The 17,210-nt window shown below is 37.4% G+C and overlaps 1 protein-coding gene across 3 annotated transcripts in view; it reads left to right on the top strand.

Annotated features, from left to right (window-relative positions):
- The window catches only part of SIPA1L1 (signal induced proliferation associated 1 like 1), a 190,538-nt gene that overhangs the window by 112,023 nt on the left and 61,305 nt on the right, over positions 1-17,210 (top strand). For all 3 annotated transcript variants that reach the window (XM_085224910.1, XM_085224911.1, XM_085224909.1), the window contains 2 exons: positions 10,547-12,367; positions 16,665-16,795. In XM_085224910.1, the coding sequence (XP_085081036.1) occupies positions 10,870-12,367; positions 16,665-16,795 (1,629 nt within the window). In that variant the 5' untranslated portion in view covers positions 10,547-10,869. The remainder of the gene's footprint in view (positions 1-10,546; positions 12,368-16,664; positions 16,796-17,210) is intronic.

Raw genomic sequence — 17,210 nt, 5'->3', positions numbered from 1 at the left:
CCCCAGTACATACGTGCCTGTAAGTCAGCTTAGTTACACTGGCATTTTTCTGTAGAATTCTGGAGACTTAAATTTCTGTAGGTATTGAAAAAAGGATTTCCTTCACTGACAGAATAAATCATGTTTTAAGAGCTCTGATTTCCCCGTCTGCTTGGTTTTTGTGCTTTGGAAATCTTCCTTTTCACCAGGCCTATGGCAATGCAGAAGTAAATTTGGTCTCATGCCATAGAAGGCGTTTTCATGTTTCAAATTAGATTCAAAGGCTGTAGCTTGATGCTCTGTCACTTTACTAATGGAGCAGCAGTAACAGGAAGGAGTTCTTACACGTATGCAAAAACAGAAATGCAGAACTCTGCTGGTATTCTTATCTCCAAGATCTGTTGAAGCACTGATTTGTGTGTGGTGTTCAACGTTTGGCTGTATTCCAAACCCTCACACGGAGCATGTTCTGCCAATGGGTGCTTGTCAAAATAGGCTGCTGTTGCCTTAACCTAGGGAAAATTTTGCTTTTTGGTGAATTCGTAAAAGTGCTAACGTTACTTGAGTTACTCAAGTCAGCTACTAAAATGGTTATGATAGACAAGCATTTTTCTTAAAGGCTGTCACCAGGGAAGAACTGCCTTAGAATTCTGTTCCCCTGCAAATGTGCTCATTTCAACAGTAGTGGTAGCACGGTGCAAAGCTTCCTTGATGTAAGTAAGGATTTATAAAATCATTTCCTCTTTATAGAGTGAAATCAAGACCTGGTAGACTTTGAAATGTAGTGAGTAGATCATAGAATGTGGTGAGGGGCCTGGAACATATCCCATACCTGAGAGGGCTGAGAAGAAAAGGCTGAGAGGGGATCTTATCGATGCTTACTGGTATTTAATGAGTGGGGGTCAAAAGTGCTCTTTTCAGTGGTGTACAGTGACAAGACAAGGGGTAATGGGCACAAATTGGAGACCAGGAAATTCCACATGAGCATGAGGAAAAAAAAAAGTTTACTATAAGGGTTCAGAGCATGGGAGCAGGCTGTCCAGAGAGACTGTGGAGTCTCCACTGGAGTCATTCAGAACTCTCCTGGACTCCTTCCTGTGCGACCTCCTGAACGGGACCTGCTTCAGCAGGGGATTGGACTGGGGGATCTCCAGAGGTCCCTTCCAGCTCCTACAGTTTTTTTTTGTGATTATCATACAATAGCCATCCTGATATAAATCATACTAAGAAATTACTTGTGATGCTACACAATTGCTGACATTATCAAGTAGTTTTCAGATACTGGTTTGCATAACAGGTAATGTGACACCGATAAAATTCCAGTTTGATGGTGATACAAGAATATATAAATACCTGATATAGGCATGGGCGCTTAAGAAAATGGAGCCCTGTGAATTGATAAGGACATATTTTGCTTCCAAGTCCTTCAGATAGAGAACAGAGCCGTCTCCAGCTGGTGCAGAGGAGATGCACTTAGCCTTCAGGATCATCTTTCCTTGGAGGTTCTGTGGAGAGCTGTGGGTTGCAGTACAGCTGTAGCCAGTGCAGGGATTGGAGCCTTTTACGAAGCCGCACAGTGCTGGTGGAAATGCCCTCGTCATGTGCTCATCTCAGGGGCAGAATCTGGTTCAAGAATTCTGCTTTCATTTTTCAGAAGGATTTAAGAAACATTCCTACTGAACTGTTATCAGCATGATTTTATATAATGAACCATAATCAGAAATAGTATGCAAGACTGATTAAGGCTGTTTATGCAGTGAAACTGGAATACACCCACACATGTACTTTCTGTAGGTAATTTGCTTTTCAAGGTTTAGTGTTGGAGTCTGAATGATTTCAAATCTGTTTTCATTTTATAAAATGTTTTGCATGCATGTAAACCAGGAGCAGATGTAGATATTTCCCCATACTGACCATAGCTGTAAAAATAAAACTACATAACACAAAAAATCTTTTGCATGGTATTTGCAAAGTTTTTAATGCGAAAGTACTCAAGTTGATGTGCTGGACTGCGTTCGGGATTCAGTTAGAAAGTAGGGAGTATTCTTCCCAAGATTATAAGCAATTTACAGGAAAGACAAAAGCTTCTAAACAAAAATTTCACTTGAGCTAGAAGGGTGATTGGTAGAAGAAACAGTGTAGTGAAAGCTGAGATGCATCTGCATGGACAGGTGGGCTGGTCAGACAGACATGAACTTGCTTGCACTTCGAGATAAATAGCAACTGCCAACTGTCCACCTAAATTCTGCCTTTTATGTTTAAAGATGTCTGGGTGAAGTGCCAGTACTGCTGGCATATGTGCACTTGTAATAGACTGATTCTTATTTAAATTGCAGAGTGTGTTTTTTTAGGTGTCACTGCCACCTTGCTTGCTCTTTTCAGTTTGTAGGCTGCTTTGCCAGCATGGCTGTCTGGATTCGTGACTAGAATTGTTTATGCTGCTTTTCCTGGTATTACGCTTTGCTTTAGGTAGCTTTAGACAAAGGCTTTTGCACAAACTCTCACAATCACAAGTTTTTAGCAATTCATGCTTATGTCCACCTAGATATTGTTTTCCCTTTGTAGTTACAAGGGATTAACTGTGTACCTGTTGTAGGTGATTCATATAGGTATTACAGAAAATTAAGTGCTGCCTATTTGGATGTTTTCAATAGTTCTAACATGCTACATAATACAAAGTACAGGAAAGGGTCTTGTATTTTTGTGGAAACAAGTTAAAGGCTGGCATCTGCCTGTTGGTCATTATAGAGATATCTGTGCAAGAGAGTATTTCTGGTTAATGAAAGACCCTTTCTGGATTTTCCTTATAGGAAACTTCTTAATCTATTTAAGTCTTCTGAAATCCAGCCTGAATGTCCGCTCCTAGTGCAGTGCTCACAAGAAATGAATCAACCAGAAATTTTTTATCTAACTATTACTTTCTAAGCCATCAGTGTTTCAGTCATGCATCATGGAGATTTCTGCTGAGTAACTGCATATTTTGAAAGGGTTTTTATTCCCTCTTTCAGCTTTTATTCCCCTTTCTTAGGACAAATTTTTTTGCTGTAAATACTTGATACACCTTATCTTGTGCTCTGGGGATGTTCACAGATGCAAAAGGAGAGTGCAGTTAGCACAGTGCAATGCTTGTACTCTGTTCCCAGGTAGTTTTTTAGAGGTACTGACTGATTTATCCATCTTTCATTTTTGCATTTTACATTGAAAGTTTCATACAGCCCTCTCAGTTTTTAAGTTTAATTACCAGATCCCTCATGTTCAGAAATTCATTTTGGTTGTTTACAGTTCACCATCCATATTTTTCTAATAGATTTGCATACCCTCAAATTCTGTGTATGTTTGCTTAAAATAATGTTTGTTTTTGATTGCGGTTTTAAAGAATGTTGGAAGCATCCACAAGAAAATCAACTAGAAAATCAGCATAGTGCTGCGTGGAGGTTGAGCTGTTTATTCCTCTATAACCAAAAGATACTATTTTGCAAAATAAATACGTGATTCATGAGGTTCTCAAGGAACGAAAAGCTCTTTACTGTTTCTGAGGAAAGATCCATATGCTGAATTATCCCCAGGGATCTTTAATGTCATGCTTGTTTATGTTACATAAGAATTAGAAGCCTCATGCTTTTTCGGGATTTATGGTTCCTCATAAGTTCAGATGTGTACAGCATGTGTGTCAAATTTTAGCCTAAGATGATTTTCCTTTTTGGTCTGTGAGATGATCCCCTTGATTAACTCTAAATGGAACCAAACATAGCAAATAAGTAAAACGTATTCCTCTAACAAAGATCCCAGACTTGTTGCTTTAGAAGCTGCTTTTGTATTGGAGGAATAAGAGGGGATGACACGGGCGCCAGGAAGTGACTCTGAATTGCTCACTGCGACATCTTTGTGAACAGTGTAATCGTCCACAGAAGAATGTTATTTCCTGAGTTTATAGTTTTTTTTTTTTTTTGTATCTGTGTGGCAAGTAGGCTTCAGCAAACATAAATGTGGTTTCAGAAAGAAATCCTGTTCGCTTTGCTTCTTTGGGGTGGAGTATATCAGAAAAATATGTACCAAAAAATAGTACAGTAATCCAGCAGCAGCAGTAAAGTACTTGGTGGTGGTGGTGACTATGATTTAGAGTCCTTTTCAAATTAAGTTCACTTAGCAGCCTGTGTTCCTATGAAAAGATGAGGAGACAGCTTGTAAAAAAGGATTGTGTGTTGTTTCAATAAGTGAATGCAAGCAGATGAAGCTGAAGTTAAATTCTAAGGGAAGTATGAGAAGAACAGTAAAGAGCTGCTGGAAACTATACTTTTACATAAAATGTTTCCTTTTTTCCTTTTTATCTTTGAAGATTAGTATCTAAATAAGAACATGAGGAATAATCTTTCTGAAACCTACTTTATTATTAAGGATTTTTTTCTATTTTCTACGCTTTTTAGAAATTCATCACTCTGATACACTGATTCTTTTGAGGGCTTGTAAGTATGGTAATATCCATCTCATCGTTGAAAAATAAAATGGCGTTATATATAAACAATAAAATGAGTTTTATTACATTTTTTGTTTCATTTTTTAAAAAAAGGATTTCATGTGGAAGGCTGTGGAAGTTTCAGCTGTGGAAGTTTTCAGCATTTTGAACTTTCCAGTTGTCCACAATGATTTAAAAAAAAAAAAAAATTCTTTCTGAAACACTTAAATTTTTTGCTTACAAGTCTGCTTGTAAACTCTTCAGGGTTTTAATTTACTAATTTTCTTTGTGTTGAAGGCTTGACTGTATGCAGTAACCATTTGAATCATTGAAGTTCTGCTTGCAGAATTGTTCGGGGTTGCATGCTTCCGTATCTGCTCTAACATGTGAATTGCTAAAAAGGTCTGTGCTGTTTTCTGTAATCCTTGTACAGAAAACAGTGTAGAGTACAATCGGACTCCTCAGCATCTCTTTTTTTTTTTTTGGGGGGGGGGGGCTCACATAAATCAGTTTTCCAGTAAAGGAATTCTGCATTTACTTGATTATGTGAGTGATGCTGGTACCAAAATGGAAAGTGTGTTGCAGAAGGAACCACCATGTGCTGTTTTCTCTCCCTTCTCCTTTCTTTCTCTATCAAAAGGACATTTTAAAGGGTGTGCTTCAGCAACAGTTACTTGTACATATATTTTGATATTTTCTTGATTAATCGTCACAAAATCAGTATGAAAATAGAGGGTGTAATTCTGGCTTGAGGTATTCTAGTGGTTACTGAGCAAAAGGAGCTGAAATGTAAGAATTGCAGTTTCCTGTGTTGCCATGCCAGTCTCAATGTGGTAGCTTTTTGTACATCTCACTTACCATCCTGTTCAGTCATGAGCACTTTACCACTGGCTGAGAGTGAACATGATTAATGTGAGTGACTTCGTCATCTCTTGCAGAGGGCCAGGCTGGCTCTGGACTGACCACTGGGTTATAAACGTGGCCCGAAACCTGAGCTAGCAAATGCTGCTGAGTGCTACAGCATTTTTAGCTCAGCCTCCAGCTGTTTCACAGTGTGGCAGAGCAAGCAGAAGGCATCCTGCAAGTCTGCAAAAACTGACAGTGGGGCGTATTTAGTAACTTAAAATGAACTACTGTTACCTCTTAAAATCAACGTAACCTTTCGTAGCTCATATATGTTAGTTCCAACTACTCAGCGGAGAATGGGGCTAAGAATAAAGCAGTGTTGAGCTCAGCAGATCAATTCAGGTGATCCTTCTGCATATAGCAACAGATGGCACTCGATCTCCTGAGACTAGAGGTTTTCCTCCTAACGTCAAGGAACAATGAAACACTCAGGAAAAGAAGGCAGAAGTGCAGATCTGCTTATGTGTAGATCAGTGGCAAATCTTTCAGATAACATAAATGTGAGGCTAGCAGGGTTACCTTGTTTTGGAGGGGAATGAAAATTTAGGGGGATCTGTCTTTCATTCTGTGCGAATCTGAACAATTGTCAAAAGTTCAGTTAACCCCAAACCAGCAACTCCTCCAGTGTAACAAAAATAAAGCTGATAAGCTAATAAAATACCAAACACTGTTCTTCAAATAACTTTACAACTGATAAAATCTTCTGAAACACAAGCATTTTAGCTTTCCTTCAGTTATAATGATGAAAGTAGTCATGGAAGAAAAGAATCAAGTTAATTATAGGCAACCACATAATGCCAAGTGTTTCTTAAGATTAAATTGAATTTTTCTCTTGAGAAATTCATTTTATGAGACTAGATGTTATTTTGTACATATAATAACTTAATCAGCTGATAAATTAATATTTTCCTCCTAGGATTTGATCTGAGATACAATTCAAGCAAGAGTGGGTGACACAGATAGAGAAGGCTTTCACATATAAAGCACTTTTTGATCTCATTTATTTTTCTGATTTCAGAGAAGCTGCTAGTTTCAAGCTTTTATGGCTATGCCAGTTCTTTTCCCAGTGAAAGTTAACAGGAGTTACCACAAGTAACTTGTCTGTGTTATACAGAGTTTGCCAGGCTGGCTAAATTTCAGTATAGTCTGTGAAATGAAGATGATTTCATTTACATTTTTAAAAGCTACTTGCTGCAAGATGCTATTCTGGGCTCCTCATCCTACAGTTTTCAGTATTTTAGAATATCTCTGAAAGTGCTGCATTTACCATCATCGTATTTTACTGTTTTGATATTTGGGGATGAGGGAAAGAATAGGTTGAGAGACTTTTCTAGAATTTGAAAAGTGATGCCCTCATCCCAAATTTTTAAATTATAAAGTGACACATCTTAGTGAAGGCTGACGGGGAAATATGAAGCCTTTCCTTTGGAAAATTATGAATCATAAATAATTGAGTGCCTGCAGATCAATCTGTGTCACTGCCAGAGGATTAGCATCATTAGCATCTGTGATTTGACAATCCTAAATCCACAGTAACCATGAAATCTCTTCAAGTGAGTCCTGCTTGTGGGTAAAGTTGCTGTTTCCTTTGTAAGGGAAAAGAGCATGATCCCACTTAAACTAAATCTAGGGAATGGTGGTAGAAGGTCTCTGAATTGATGCATCAGGCTTAATCTCTGTTTTTCTGTTCTCTTAAAAAGTACATTTTGGATTATCTTACTCTGCTGCCTGAATCCACAATAGAGACTGATTAGGGTACCATATTTTGTGTTTGTGGTTTGACCATTATGAGCTAATTTAAACCAGGCATTTTTTAATCAAGTGCTTATATCTGCTTCTTTTTATTCAAAGGTCTCTGAATGAAATCTTACTTGTTGGGTCATCCTCATTTTCCTGGTGACTAAATAGAAGCGTGAGGAATAGCAAATCAAGATCTCTTATATGCCTTTTAAAAATGATGTAGGATGGAAAATCTCTCTTGGAATCCATCTCCAAACTCTTTAATTTTGATCAAAACAGGCTGTTGTACAGCTAGAACCCCAGTTTTTGAGGAGAGAGCAAATTAATGAAAGAGGTAGAAACAGAAAGGGAAACAATAAAAACAGCTTTCTTTGTAAATTATTGTGACTTGAAAATAGATGCAAAATATTCTGTTTCTCCTAAAATGTACTGACTGTATTTTGTCCTAACGATTTGAGAGACCTGTTTGAGACCTGTTTTGAACAGATCCCAGCCCTGCTTTGTTACAAACAGATAGTTGGTTTTCCAAGTTTATGACCTCTTTATGACTTTTAAATTGCAGTTATCAGAACTAAATTTTAGTGTGCCTCTTTTTGGAGCTTTTTCATGTGGTTTTTATTTGTCTTCTAAATATGTAGCTGCTTATCTGCGTGTTTTGTTGGCTCCCTCAATAAGTTCAGATGAATTGGAGAGGCCATCCTTTTCCTGTAACTAATTGCAGTAGACAGTGTGTTTTGAGGTCTATTAAAACCTGTGTCTGTTCAGCAGTTCTGCAACTAAATATTTAACTTCCTACGGAGTTTCCAGCGCATAATACCATCTAGTTGTTGGTAACTTGTGGTCATTTGAATAAAGCTTAATTTGCACTTTGTTGCTATCCGATTTTGCTAGTAATTAATATGAGAAAACAATGGAGTACAGATTGCAGTTATTATTTTCCATTAAATTTATTACACAGTGTAACTAGAATCTAAACTTGCTGAGTTTTTAGGATTATCACGCATGATGGTCTTGCTTTATTTTCCTTGGAGCTAGTCAGGTCATGCTGTTAGGTCTCAAACAAGACACCAGGAACAAGAAACTCCAGTGAAACAACAACAGAAAGGTAGTTACAGTCTCAAAAAAAACTTAGTTTAGGTGATGTAATTAATATCAACACAGACATAGACAAGACATTCAATTCTTCAGAGTGTGCCATTAACTATGTCCTTAATCATTTCTTATGCCACCTGTATTCCAGCTGCTACAGCAGATGAAGTAGGACAGTTGCAAAAAAATGAGGAAAACGGAACTGCTGGTCTCCAGAGTAAGGCATCTTCAATGCTGACTCAGAAACAGAGAAAGTGCTTTGTTTGGAAAATGTGCAGTCCGGTTGTGTAACTAATGAATGTAACATATATGCAGCAGGTCAAGAATAAGTTCTGCAGAATTCTGCAGATTTTTTTTTTAAATGTATATAGTATGTATTTCTGTATGTAGATTACATTATACACATGTCCTTAATAATTTAGAACAGTTGTCCCTGTGGGGTTGGGTGGGTGGGTGGAATGGACTTGAACAGAAACTAGCAGCGTTTTCAGTGTTAATATGGTTAACATCAAGCTTGGGAATTTATAGAGCTATGCATGAACTTCTGCCCTTGAGTTAATGAGAAACTTGTACAAGTGGATTATCAGTTTCTGAGACCAGCACTTGTTGGGGGGGAGAGCAAACATATTTTCCTTCATAGGTATTGATGATAGAAGAGGAGTGGTGAGGACAGAAAGTTTGTATTTAGTTACAGGCTGTGGAGAGGAGTGTTTGGAAGTAGACAGCTGTTCCTTGTTTGGAACACTACCATCAGTTTAATCCTTTGCTCTTCCTTGTAGCTTGTCTTCCTCCTCTTCTGAGTTTTCAGTTTAGTTTTCTTCCATTATTCCTATAAATACAAGTCTATATAGAACTTTTCAAAGGGCTGTACAGTGCGTAGAATTTATTGCATAGATATTTTGCTACCGCATAGGCAGAATTCTCAGTTATGTACAAGTGCACAGTATTTTTCCTTTGTTCCTCTAACCTATAGATGAAATTTCACCAGCTTCGTTGCTTCTCAAAGTGAACTGTTTGAAAGTTATGATGTTTAAAATTTGTATAGTTTCAAATTCAGTAATTTTGCATCAGCTACATAAGTAGAAAGTCTTTCTAAAGTTATTCTAATTATTTAGATGGAAAAAAAGCCCCATTATTTCGTAGTTCTTGCAGCAGAACCAGGAGAGTAACTGCTTATGTGCATTGCAGTTAGCTTGCATTTTGAGTATTCCTTGTATGTGCAGTTTTATATAAATAGCAGCTATTATTTCAAAACAGTGTAGTTTATGGCTAGTGAAGTTAAAACATGCTGTCTTAGAAGAAGAAAGTGCCCTGGCTTGATATTTTCATTACTGTGGAGCAAAGTACTGTATAGTTTTGAGTAGAGACTGCAGGAAGCACTGGTTTCCCTGGGAGCATCAGAAAGCCTTGATTTGTAGACAATACTGTACTGTCAGCGTGCTGCTGGTTCAGCAGCATCTCTGCATACATGATTGGCAAATATTTAAAAGGCCACATTTTGTGTAATTGGTTCAGCCTTTGAAAATTATTAACTTCTTTGTGTTAAAGGATGTGCACAGCAATGCAGGATTTTATCGTGACAATCTCATGCTTTTGTCTTCCACCAGCAAGGGCATATTTGTGGTTGGTTTTTTTAGCTCCTCAAAGGATGGTATAATGCTTTGTAATCACTTTGGTACTGATGAGGTATGGGAAAACATTTAAGTTTCATAGCTTTGTAAAGCTGGATTATACAGGATCTGTGGCAGATGGTATTTTGTTATCTGGGGAAATAATGGAAGCTTTTCATATCAAGTTATTCAAAAGTATGTGTTTCTATTGAGCTTTAGTTTTTATATACATTGTGAAATCTGGGTGGGGGAATACGTGCTTTATGGACTACCCAGTTAATTTGCAAATAAGGCTGTCTTAAAACAGAATAAATGTTATTCTCTCTATTGTTGCTTTCTAATCTGTCTGCTAATTAGCTTCCTTCCTTTTTTGTTAGAGTATGATGATTATTTATATTAATGAAAAAATTGAATAGGCGTTGTTAATACCTCATTGCAACCAAGGATGTGTGACTTGCAAATGGTAATTATTTTGTTTATAAACCTTATAAAAAATTTTGGATTCCCGATCTGGCTCACTTATAGATTCTACAGGAAATGGATGTTGCACGTGTCCTTCAGCTGTGGAAATAAGCTTTCTATTTGTGCTTTGTATAACTCTTTACCACTGCATAACACAACTCTGCATTTTTGAGATGGTCAATGAGATTCAAAAGCATCTATGTTAGAAATATTAACTTTGTGTAACAATTATTCTGATAGCTACGGTTATGAGAAAAGTTGCATATAAAACGAATAATGCTTTTATATCCTTTTTTCTCTGTTCTAGGATTAAAGGAAGCATAAACAACTGGATTACTGCTCTGATGTTTAGGAGCACAAGTGATGTTAAAACAACTTGAATGTATTGGAACATGGCTACTTCTTAAGATGCAAAAGTTAAAAGAAGTTGCTTCTTCTCAAAACCTACTGAATATTTGCATTTTCTAGACGTTTTGCATTTAATTGTATCCTTAAATGTCCACGGTTAAGATCTCATGCAACCATTTTATGTTTTGGAGACTATTCTCCAGAAGAGAACTGTGCATTTAAAAAGCCGAAATGACTGTATTTCCTTTTGGAACTTACTGAGGTTGAACATACTGAGAGATCATGACCAGCTTGAAGCGGTCCCAGACCGAAAGGGCTGTTGCCACTGGGGTGTCAGTTGGAACAGATGGCACCACAAAAGTCCACTCGGATGACTTTTACATGAGGCGCTTTAGGTCACAGAATGGCAGCTTAGGATCCGCAGTCATGGCTCCAGTTGGACCTCCTCGCAATGAAAGTTCCCATCATGTTACCTCTACTCCTGGAGTCCCCAAAATGGGGGTCAGGGCAAGAATTGCTGATTGGCCGCCTAGGAAGGAGAACATCAAGGAAACAAGCAGGTCTAGTCAAGATATTGAAACTGCCAGTTGTCTTGACAGCATGTCTTCTAAAAGCAGTCCTGGGAGTCAAGGAAGCTCTGTTAACCTGAATGCTAGTGATTCTGTCATGTTAAAGAGTATCCAGAACACACTTAAAAGCAAGACCAGACAATCTGAGAATCTAGACTCTAGGTTTCTTACACCTGATGGCTATCCCAGTTCCCCCAGGAAAGCTCTTCGCAGAATAAGACAGCGTAGCAACAGCGACATTACCATAAGTGAGCTTGATGTGGATAGTTTTGATGAATGTATTTCACCCACGTTTAAATCTGGACCATCTCTGCATAGAGAATATGGCAGCACATCTTCAATAGATAAGCAGGGAACTTCAGGGGAAAGTTTTTTTGACTTACTAAAGGGCTATAAAGATGAAAAGTCTGATCAGAGAAGCCCAGGCACAACTAAGCTCAGTGAACTTCTGATTGCCAGTGGAAGCAAGGGTTCAGGCTTCTCTCTAGATGTGATTGATGGACCTATTACTCAAAGGGAAAACCTGAGGCTCTTTAAGGAAAGAGAGAAGCCACTCAAGAGACGCTCAAAATCAGAAACAGGAGATTCATCCATTTTTCGCAAGCTGCGTAATGCCAAAGGTGAAGGGGAGCTTGGGAAATCTTCAGATCTTGAAGATAACAGGTCAGAAGATAGTGTCAAGCCTTGGACTTGTCCAAAGTGTTTTGCTCATTATGATGTACAGAGTATTTTATTTGATTTAAATGAAGCAGCGATCAACAGGCATAATGTTATTAAAAGAAGGAACACAACAACAGGAGCATCTGCTGCTGCTGTAGCGTCACTTGTCTCTGGACCCTTATCCCATTCTGCAAGTTTCAATTCTCCAATGGGCAGCACTGAAGATCTGAATTCAAAAGGAAGTCTCAACATGGATCAGGGGGATGATAAAAGCAACGATCTTGTGATGAGCTGTCCTTATTTTCGTAATGAGATTGGTGGGGAAGGGGAGAGGAAGATAAGCCTTTCCAAATCTAATTCGGGATCCTTCAGTGGATGTGAAAGTGCCTCGTTTGAGTCAACTCTGAGTTCTCATTGTACAAATGCTGGAGTGGCAGTTCTAGAAGTTCCCAAGGAGAATTTGATTTTACATCTAGACAGAGTGAAAAGATACATTGTTGAACATGTAGACCTTGGTGCATATTATTATCGAAAATTTTTCTATCAGAAAGGTATGTAGATTTTGTTTATTCTGGTGCTAATGGCTATGTTCAATCTGATGTTAATGATAATGTTGTGTTAACCAACATATGAAGTTAGGCTGACGTGTAAGAGTAATACTTGCATGAAGTGTACATATATATATATTATTTTTATATATGTATATATATAAAATCACTACTTAAACATTTTACCAGTTTGCTTCTTCGATCAGAACTTGCTTTGTCTAATGGAATTTATGTCTGAAAATACAGAATATGATTATTTTGTTGTGTGATTCTGTTGAAACCAAGAAATATAATTTCCATTGGATGTATGAAGGAGAAAATAAATCAGAACAAAACTTCCATTCCATAGAGATGAGCAAAACCCAAACATGATCCAGATACCTCCTCACCAAAATGATTCTGGCACTGAGATGCAGATCATATTCTGTTCTGTTGTTGAAAAAAAAAAAAAAGAAAAAAAGAAAAAAAAATTGCAGACTAAGATCCCTTGAATTTAAAAAATAAAAAAAACAGTTCTGTCTGCAGGACTGTGCCTTGCTATTGTCTCTCATGATAGACAGAGTTGGCTTAATGAGTGACCTGACAAATGCTTGTTCCTTGGATACTGGTGTCCAGGATTGGGTTTTATTTGCTTAATGAAGGCAGTGCTAAAGAGCTTGTTTCCTGCAGATTAAAGCAACAGGAATGCCTAGTTAGAATAAGTGGATGGTCATTCCAGAGAAACTTCAGCTCATTAACTGTGGATTATAGCTAATGATCTCATCTCCCATTTTTCCCTTGCCTCTTGGTGTATGTCCATCTCCTGTCTCTTCTTTCCTGCATTGTCCCTTGGCTGGGTGGCTGTTGTCACATCTCTTCCTTCTGCAGTGTTTTAGGATTGAGAGACAGACATTGCTAAATGTTTTTTGAGAGTGCTGGTCTGTATCATTTGGAGAGAAAAGAGTGCTGAAAAATACTGATTACTTGTAAGATGCATTGTACAGGATGAAGTATGTTTGGAGGGGAGAATCTGTGCTTAGAGAGCTTTATCTGCAGTTCCCTTCCTATATGCTCCCTCCGGCAGAAACTGATTCCCCACTACTCTGGTCAGAGTTTTGCAGTCAGCAGCAAGCAGCGCAGCTTTGTGTTGTAACTGACCTGATGAGCAGTGTTTCAGTGCTAAAAATAAGGCTTTATTCTTGCCCCTTTCTCATACCAGTCCTCTTGTTTTCTCAAAATGTGATAGGACAGTTCAGTCTACATACCAAGCAGAAATCTTGCCATTACAATGAATTCTTCTATGTATTGTTCAGGTTTTTGGGCTTTTTTTTGCATTTCTGGTGAGTCAAATCAGGTTTTCTTGCAATCAGAAATGCCAAAAGCCAGTGCCACGTGAGCAGGGAGAGCAAATAGTATGACAGGAAGAAGGTATAAACAGGGTCACAGCACTGAGGCCATTTCCAAAGGGAAGGTATATCCTCATGCTAGTCTCTTGGCAGTCACCATTATATTTCCATTTATTTCTAGTAGTTATTAACATGAATTAGATAAACTCAACATAATCTAGTCCTAAGGCTAGTTGTGAGAGGTGACTAGGTACCAGGTAATAGTGTCAATGATTGTATATGTTGGGGCTGAGTGGAGAGGAAGAGCTGTGATTTCTTACTTTATTAATTTTATGGCTTAAAGAAATTTAAAAAAAAAAAAAGGCTTTTACCTGAATTTTAAAATGACTGTGCTTGTGTTTGTTTATAGAATATGAGCCAGGGAAATTTTTCTTGTCAATGATTTTGTTGTGTTGGCTTCTGTAAAAAGACATCCTTCAGATATGTTGTGGGATATGCCAAAGCCCCACAGTTGTAAAAATACAAAAAACATTTTTCCCACTGTCCTTCCCTCAGAGGCATGATTTCGATAGAACTTCAAGTAGGTCATGTGGAACAAAAAATCAAGTGAAATCAATTGAAATTGACAGTTTTCTGTAATGTGAAACAAGTGATGATGCAGAAATGTCTTTATGTGAAGAGAAGGTTGCATTTCTATTATGAATATCACTGATAGTGAAGAAAGGTGGCTTGGGTAGTCAAGGCGGCAGGCCCATTTAATCTTTGTGTTTTTAAACAAGTAAAAAGGTTACTGAATGAAAGTAGTTTCTTAGGCACAGTCCATTTTAATTTCAAGGTAATTTGGTGAGATGCTCATGGTGACTTGGCTGAAATCTATAATTATGTGGAAGGAATAGATTATTCATTACAGGTGTTGTTACTTGGATGATGCAAAAGAGACTCTAGTGTAATTTTTGGACCCTTTTAGTAGGTATTAACAACAACTTGCCTTTGTTTCTCTGGCATTTTCTGTTGTGTAAGTAAAGGTACATGTATATTGTGCAGTGTTTTTAATCCACCAAGCCAAATTAGGGTGGAGGTAGCAAAGCTTGCTCAGATTTTGGAAGCTGCAGACTGTACTGAAGGAAAATTTGTCTCACGTGAAAAGTTGGTCTTGTATTCTCTGTGATCACTCTTGCCTCTGCAGCAGACTGTTTGAAGAGTTATAAACATCCTGGGGTGAAAAAATATAGGATGCTAATAAGATGTCTTCGATTTTTAAACAACAGAAATTCTCTGTAGCATCTATAGGGCTTTTATCAATGGAGTGATATAAAGATTTCATTAGGCTTATGTATATGCTTTCACTTATTCCTGATTTCCTCACTTGCTACTAATTCAGTCGCTCAAGACCTATGACAATAGTTACAGTTTTCTATCCTACAGGATAGAAAAAGAATTTTGAATGTTAATTACCTCTGTGCAGGGTATTGGCTCTTGAGGACTTATAGAAGAATTCGGTAGAAAGCACACTTGGTTTCTTTTGGGTCTTTTATGCTCTGAAATCTTTAAATGGAAAGCACTGACAAAAGGCAGGATGATAGTATAGAGACCTCAGGGATGAACAGCCCAGCCCTTCTTTGTGAAAATAAAGGTGTAATTCTAGGGCACGCATGGCTTCACAAAGAGAGAGAACCTACTTGAAAAGTGTGGAATCTGTTGGAGGAAAGTATAACAAGAATCGGCATGGATAATTAAAAGAAAATTTTTTTTTGAATGCACTCAGATTTTTAAGATAGTGATTTATGCTTTGGAAAAAATACTGCCATTCACTTGGGAAGGAGTGTGTTTTGCTATCTATTTTTAGTATATTTGCAGATGCAATTCTTGATGGTGATATTCAAATATTTTGCACTTTATCCCTGCAGAACAGCTCATATCAGAATGCTGTTGAAGTGATAATTAATTTTGGTTCTTTTATGAACAGCTAATCTGTATATGATGGTGGACAGACAGTATGGTTAGATCTCCTTTCTTGTTATCATTCCAGGGAATTTCACATTTCTTCTTTCAAGTGTTGAAATTTCAGATAGCTCTGAATTTCCATTTTTGTGTGTATATAAATTCATTCATATACGCAGACATGCAGCATATGGAATGGGATGACGTAGGCCTTTTTTCTTGTAAAATGCTTCACTTCTATTTTTTTATATTCTCTTAAATTTTCAAGTATTGTATTTTTAAGTTCAGTTGTTACTTCAAATATGTGCAGCTTCATTTATAAGTTGCTGAATTCATGATAATGTGCCTCCATCATCAGACAAGATATGTAGGTTTGGCTTTATAATTTATAATTAAATAAATATAAAAACATACATCAAAAGCCCACTACTCAGCTAGTGAACAATTTCTCCAACCCTCTGTTCTGCTCTCTGCCATCGTCCCAGCTGTACTAGTTTTAACTCAACTCTTAACACTTAGCTGTTAAATAGTTACGTTATTCTTTTTGTGTCTGTGTTTTCAAGTTTAAAGATGACTTCATCTTCTTGCTGCTTCAGTTTTTCACCTTCTTAGTAACTTGTAAGACTACCTTTTGCTTTTTCTGATGCAGAAACAAGTAACTTAAATCTTTTGAACACAACTGTTTACTGCTCATATTTTTAATATGGAGTTGTGAGTTTCTCACTTTGCTGTGTTCGGCTCCCTTGTTTTTATATTTTAGGGAGGAAAATGTAGCTCAGTGTGTATAACATGGATTTGACTTTAAAACCAATACGAATCCTATTTTACTTCTATTTGTAAAAATGCAACACTGAATTTCAGCCTTTTGTACAAATGGAGCTCTTTAGAGAACAGAATGACAAGAACAAAATCCTAGTACCAGAACTTACTCTAGTGCAATTGGCAATTTGTTTCCAATATGACAACTCAGTGTGAAAATGCAATTGGAAAGTAAGTCTGACTTTTATCTGTTTTGTTTGTTTTTAATATGCAAGAACACTGGAACTATTTCGGGGCAGATGAGAACCTTGGTCCAGTAGCTGTAAGCATAAGAAGAGAAAAACCAGAGGAAATCAAAGAAAACGGACCTCAGTACAACTACAGGATCATTTTCAGAACCAGTGAGGTAAGCAGTTCAGGAAGGATTTAAAATGAGACTAGAAGAGAGCAGGCTAAATCACACGGGGTGTGGATGTGGAGTTTTTTGCTTTTCCACGTGGATAGATTTTTCTCCTTGTTATGCATGATGCAGGAATTTCCTAACAAAGGGTATATCACAGCTTACATTACAAATACTACAGACAAGTATGACAATGAATTAGTAATTCCATAATGTCCAAAAGGAAAATGTGAAGGATATTTTGGTTAAAGTTTGAGAAAGTTACTGGAACTATACTAGCTACAAACAAGCAAAGTATAGGAAAATTACTTTCTTCAGTTTCCTGTGTGGCAGGTGGTTAGACCTGAGGAGCATACTTAAAGATGTTCCACTGGAAATGTTACTCCTAATCTTTTCCAATTAACGCTTTTTCCTAAAGTCA

The sequence above is a fragment of the Meleagris gallopavo genome, chromosome 5, assembly GCF_905368555.1.
Source record: "Meleagris gallopavo chromosome 5, MGAL_WU_HG_1.1, whole genome shotgun sequence".
Taxonomy (NCBI): domain Eukaryota; kingdom Metazoa; phylum Chordata; class Aves; order Galliformes; family Phasianidae; genus Meleagris; species Meleagris gallopavo.
This window is presented reverse-complemented; position numbering and strand designations above follow the sequence as displayed.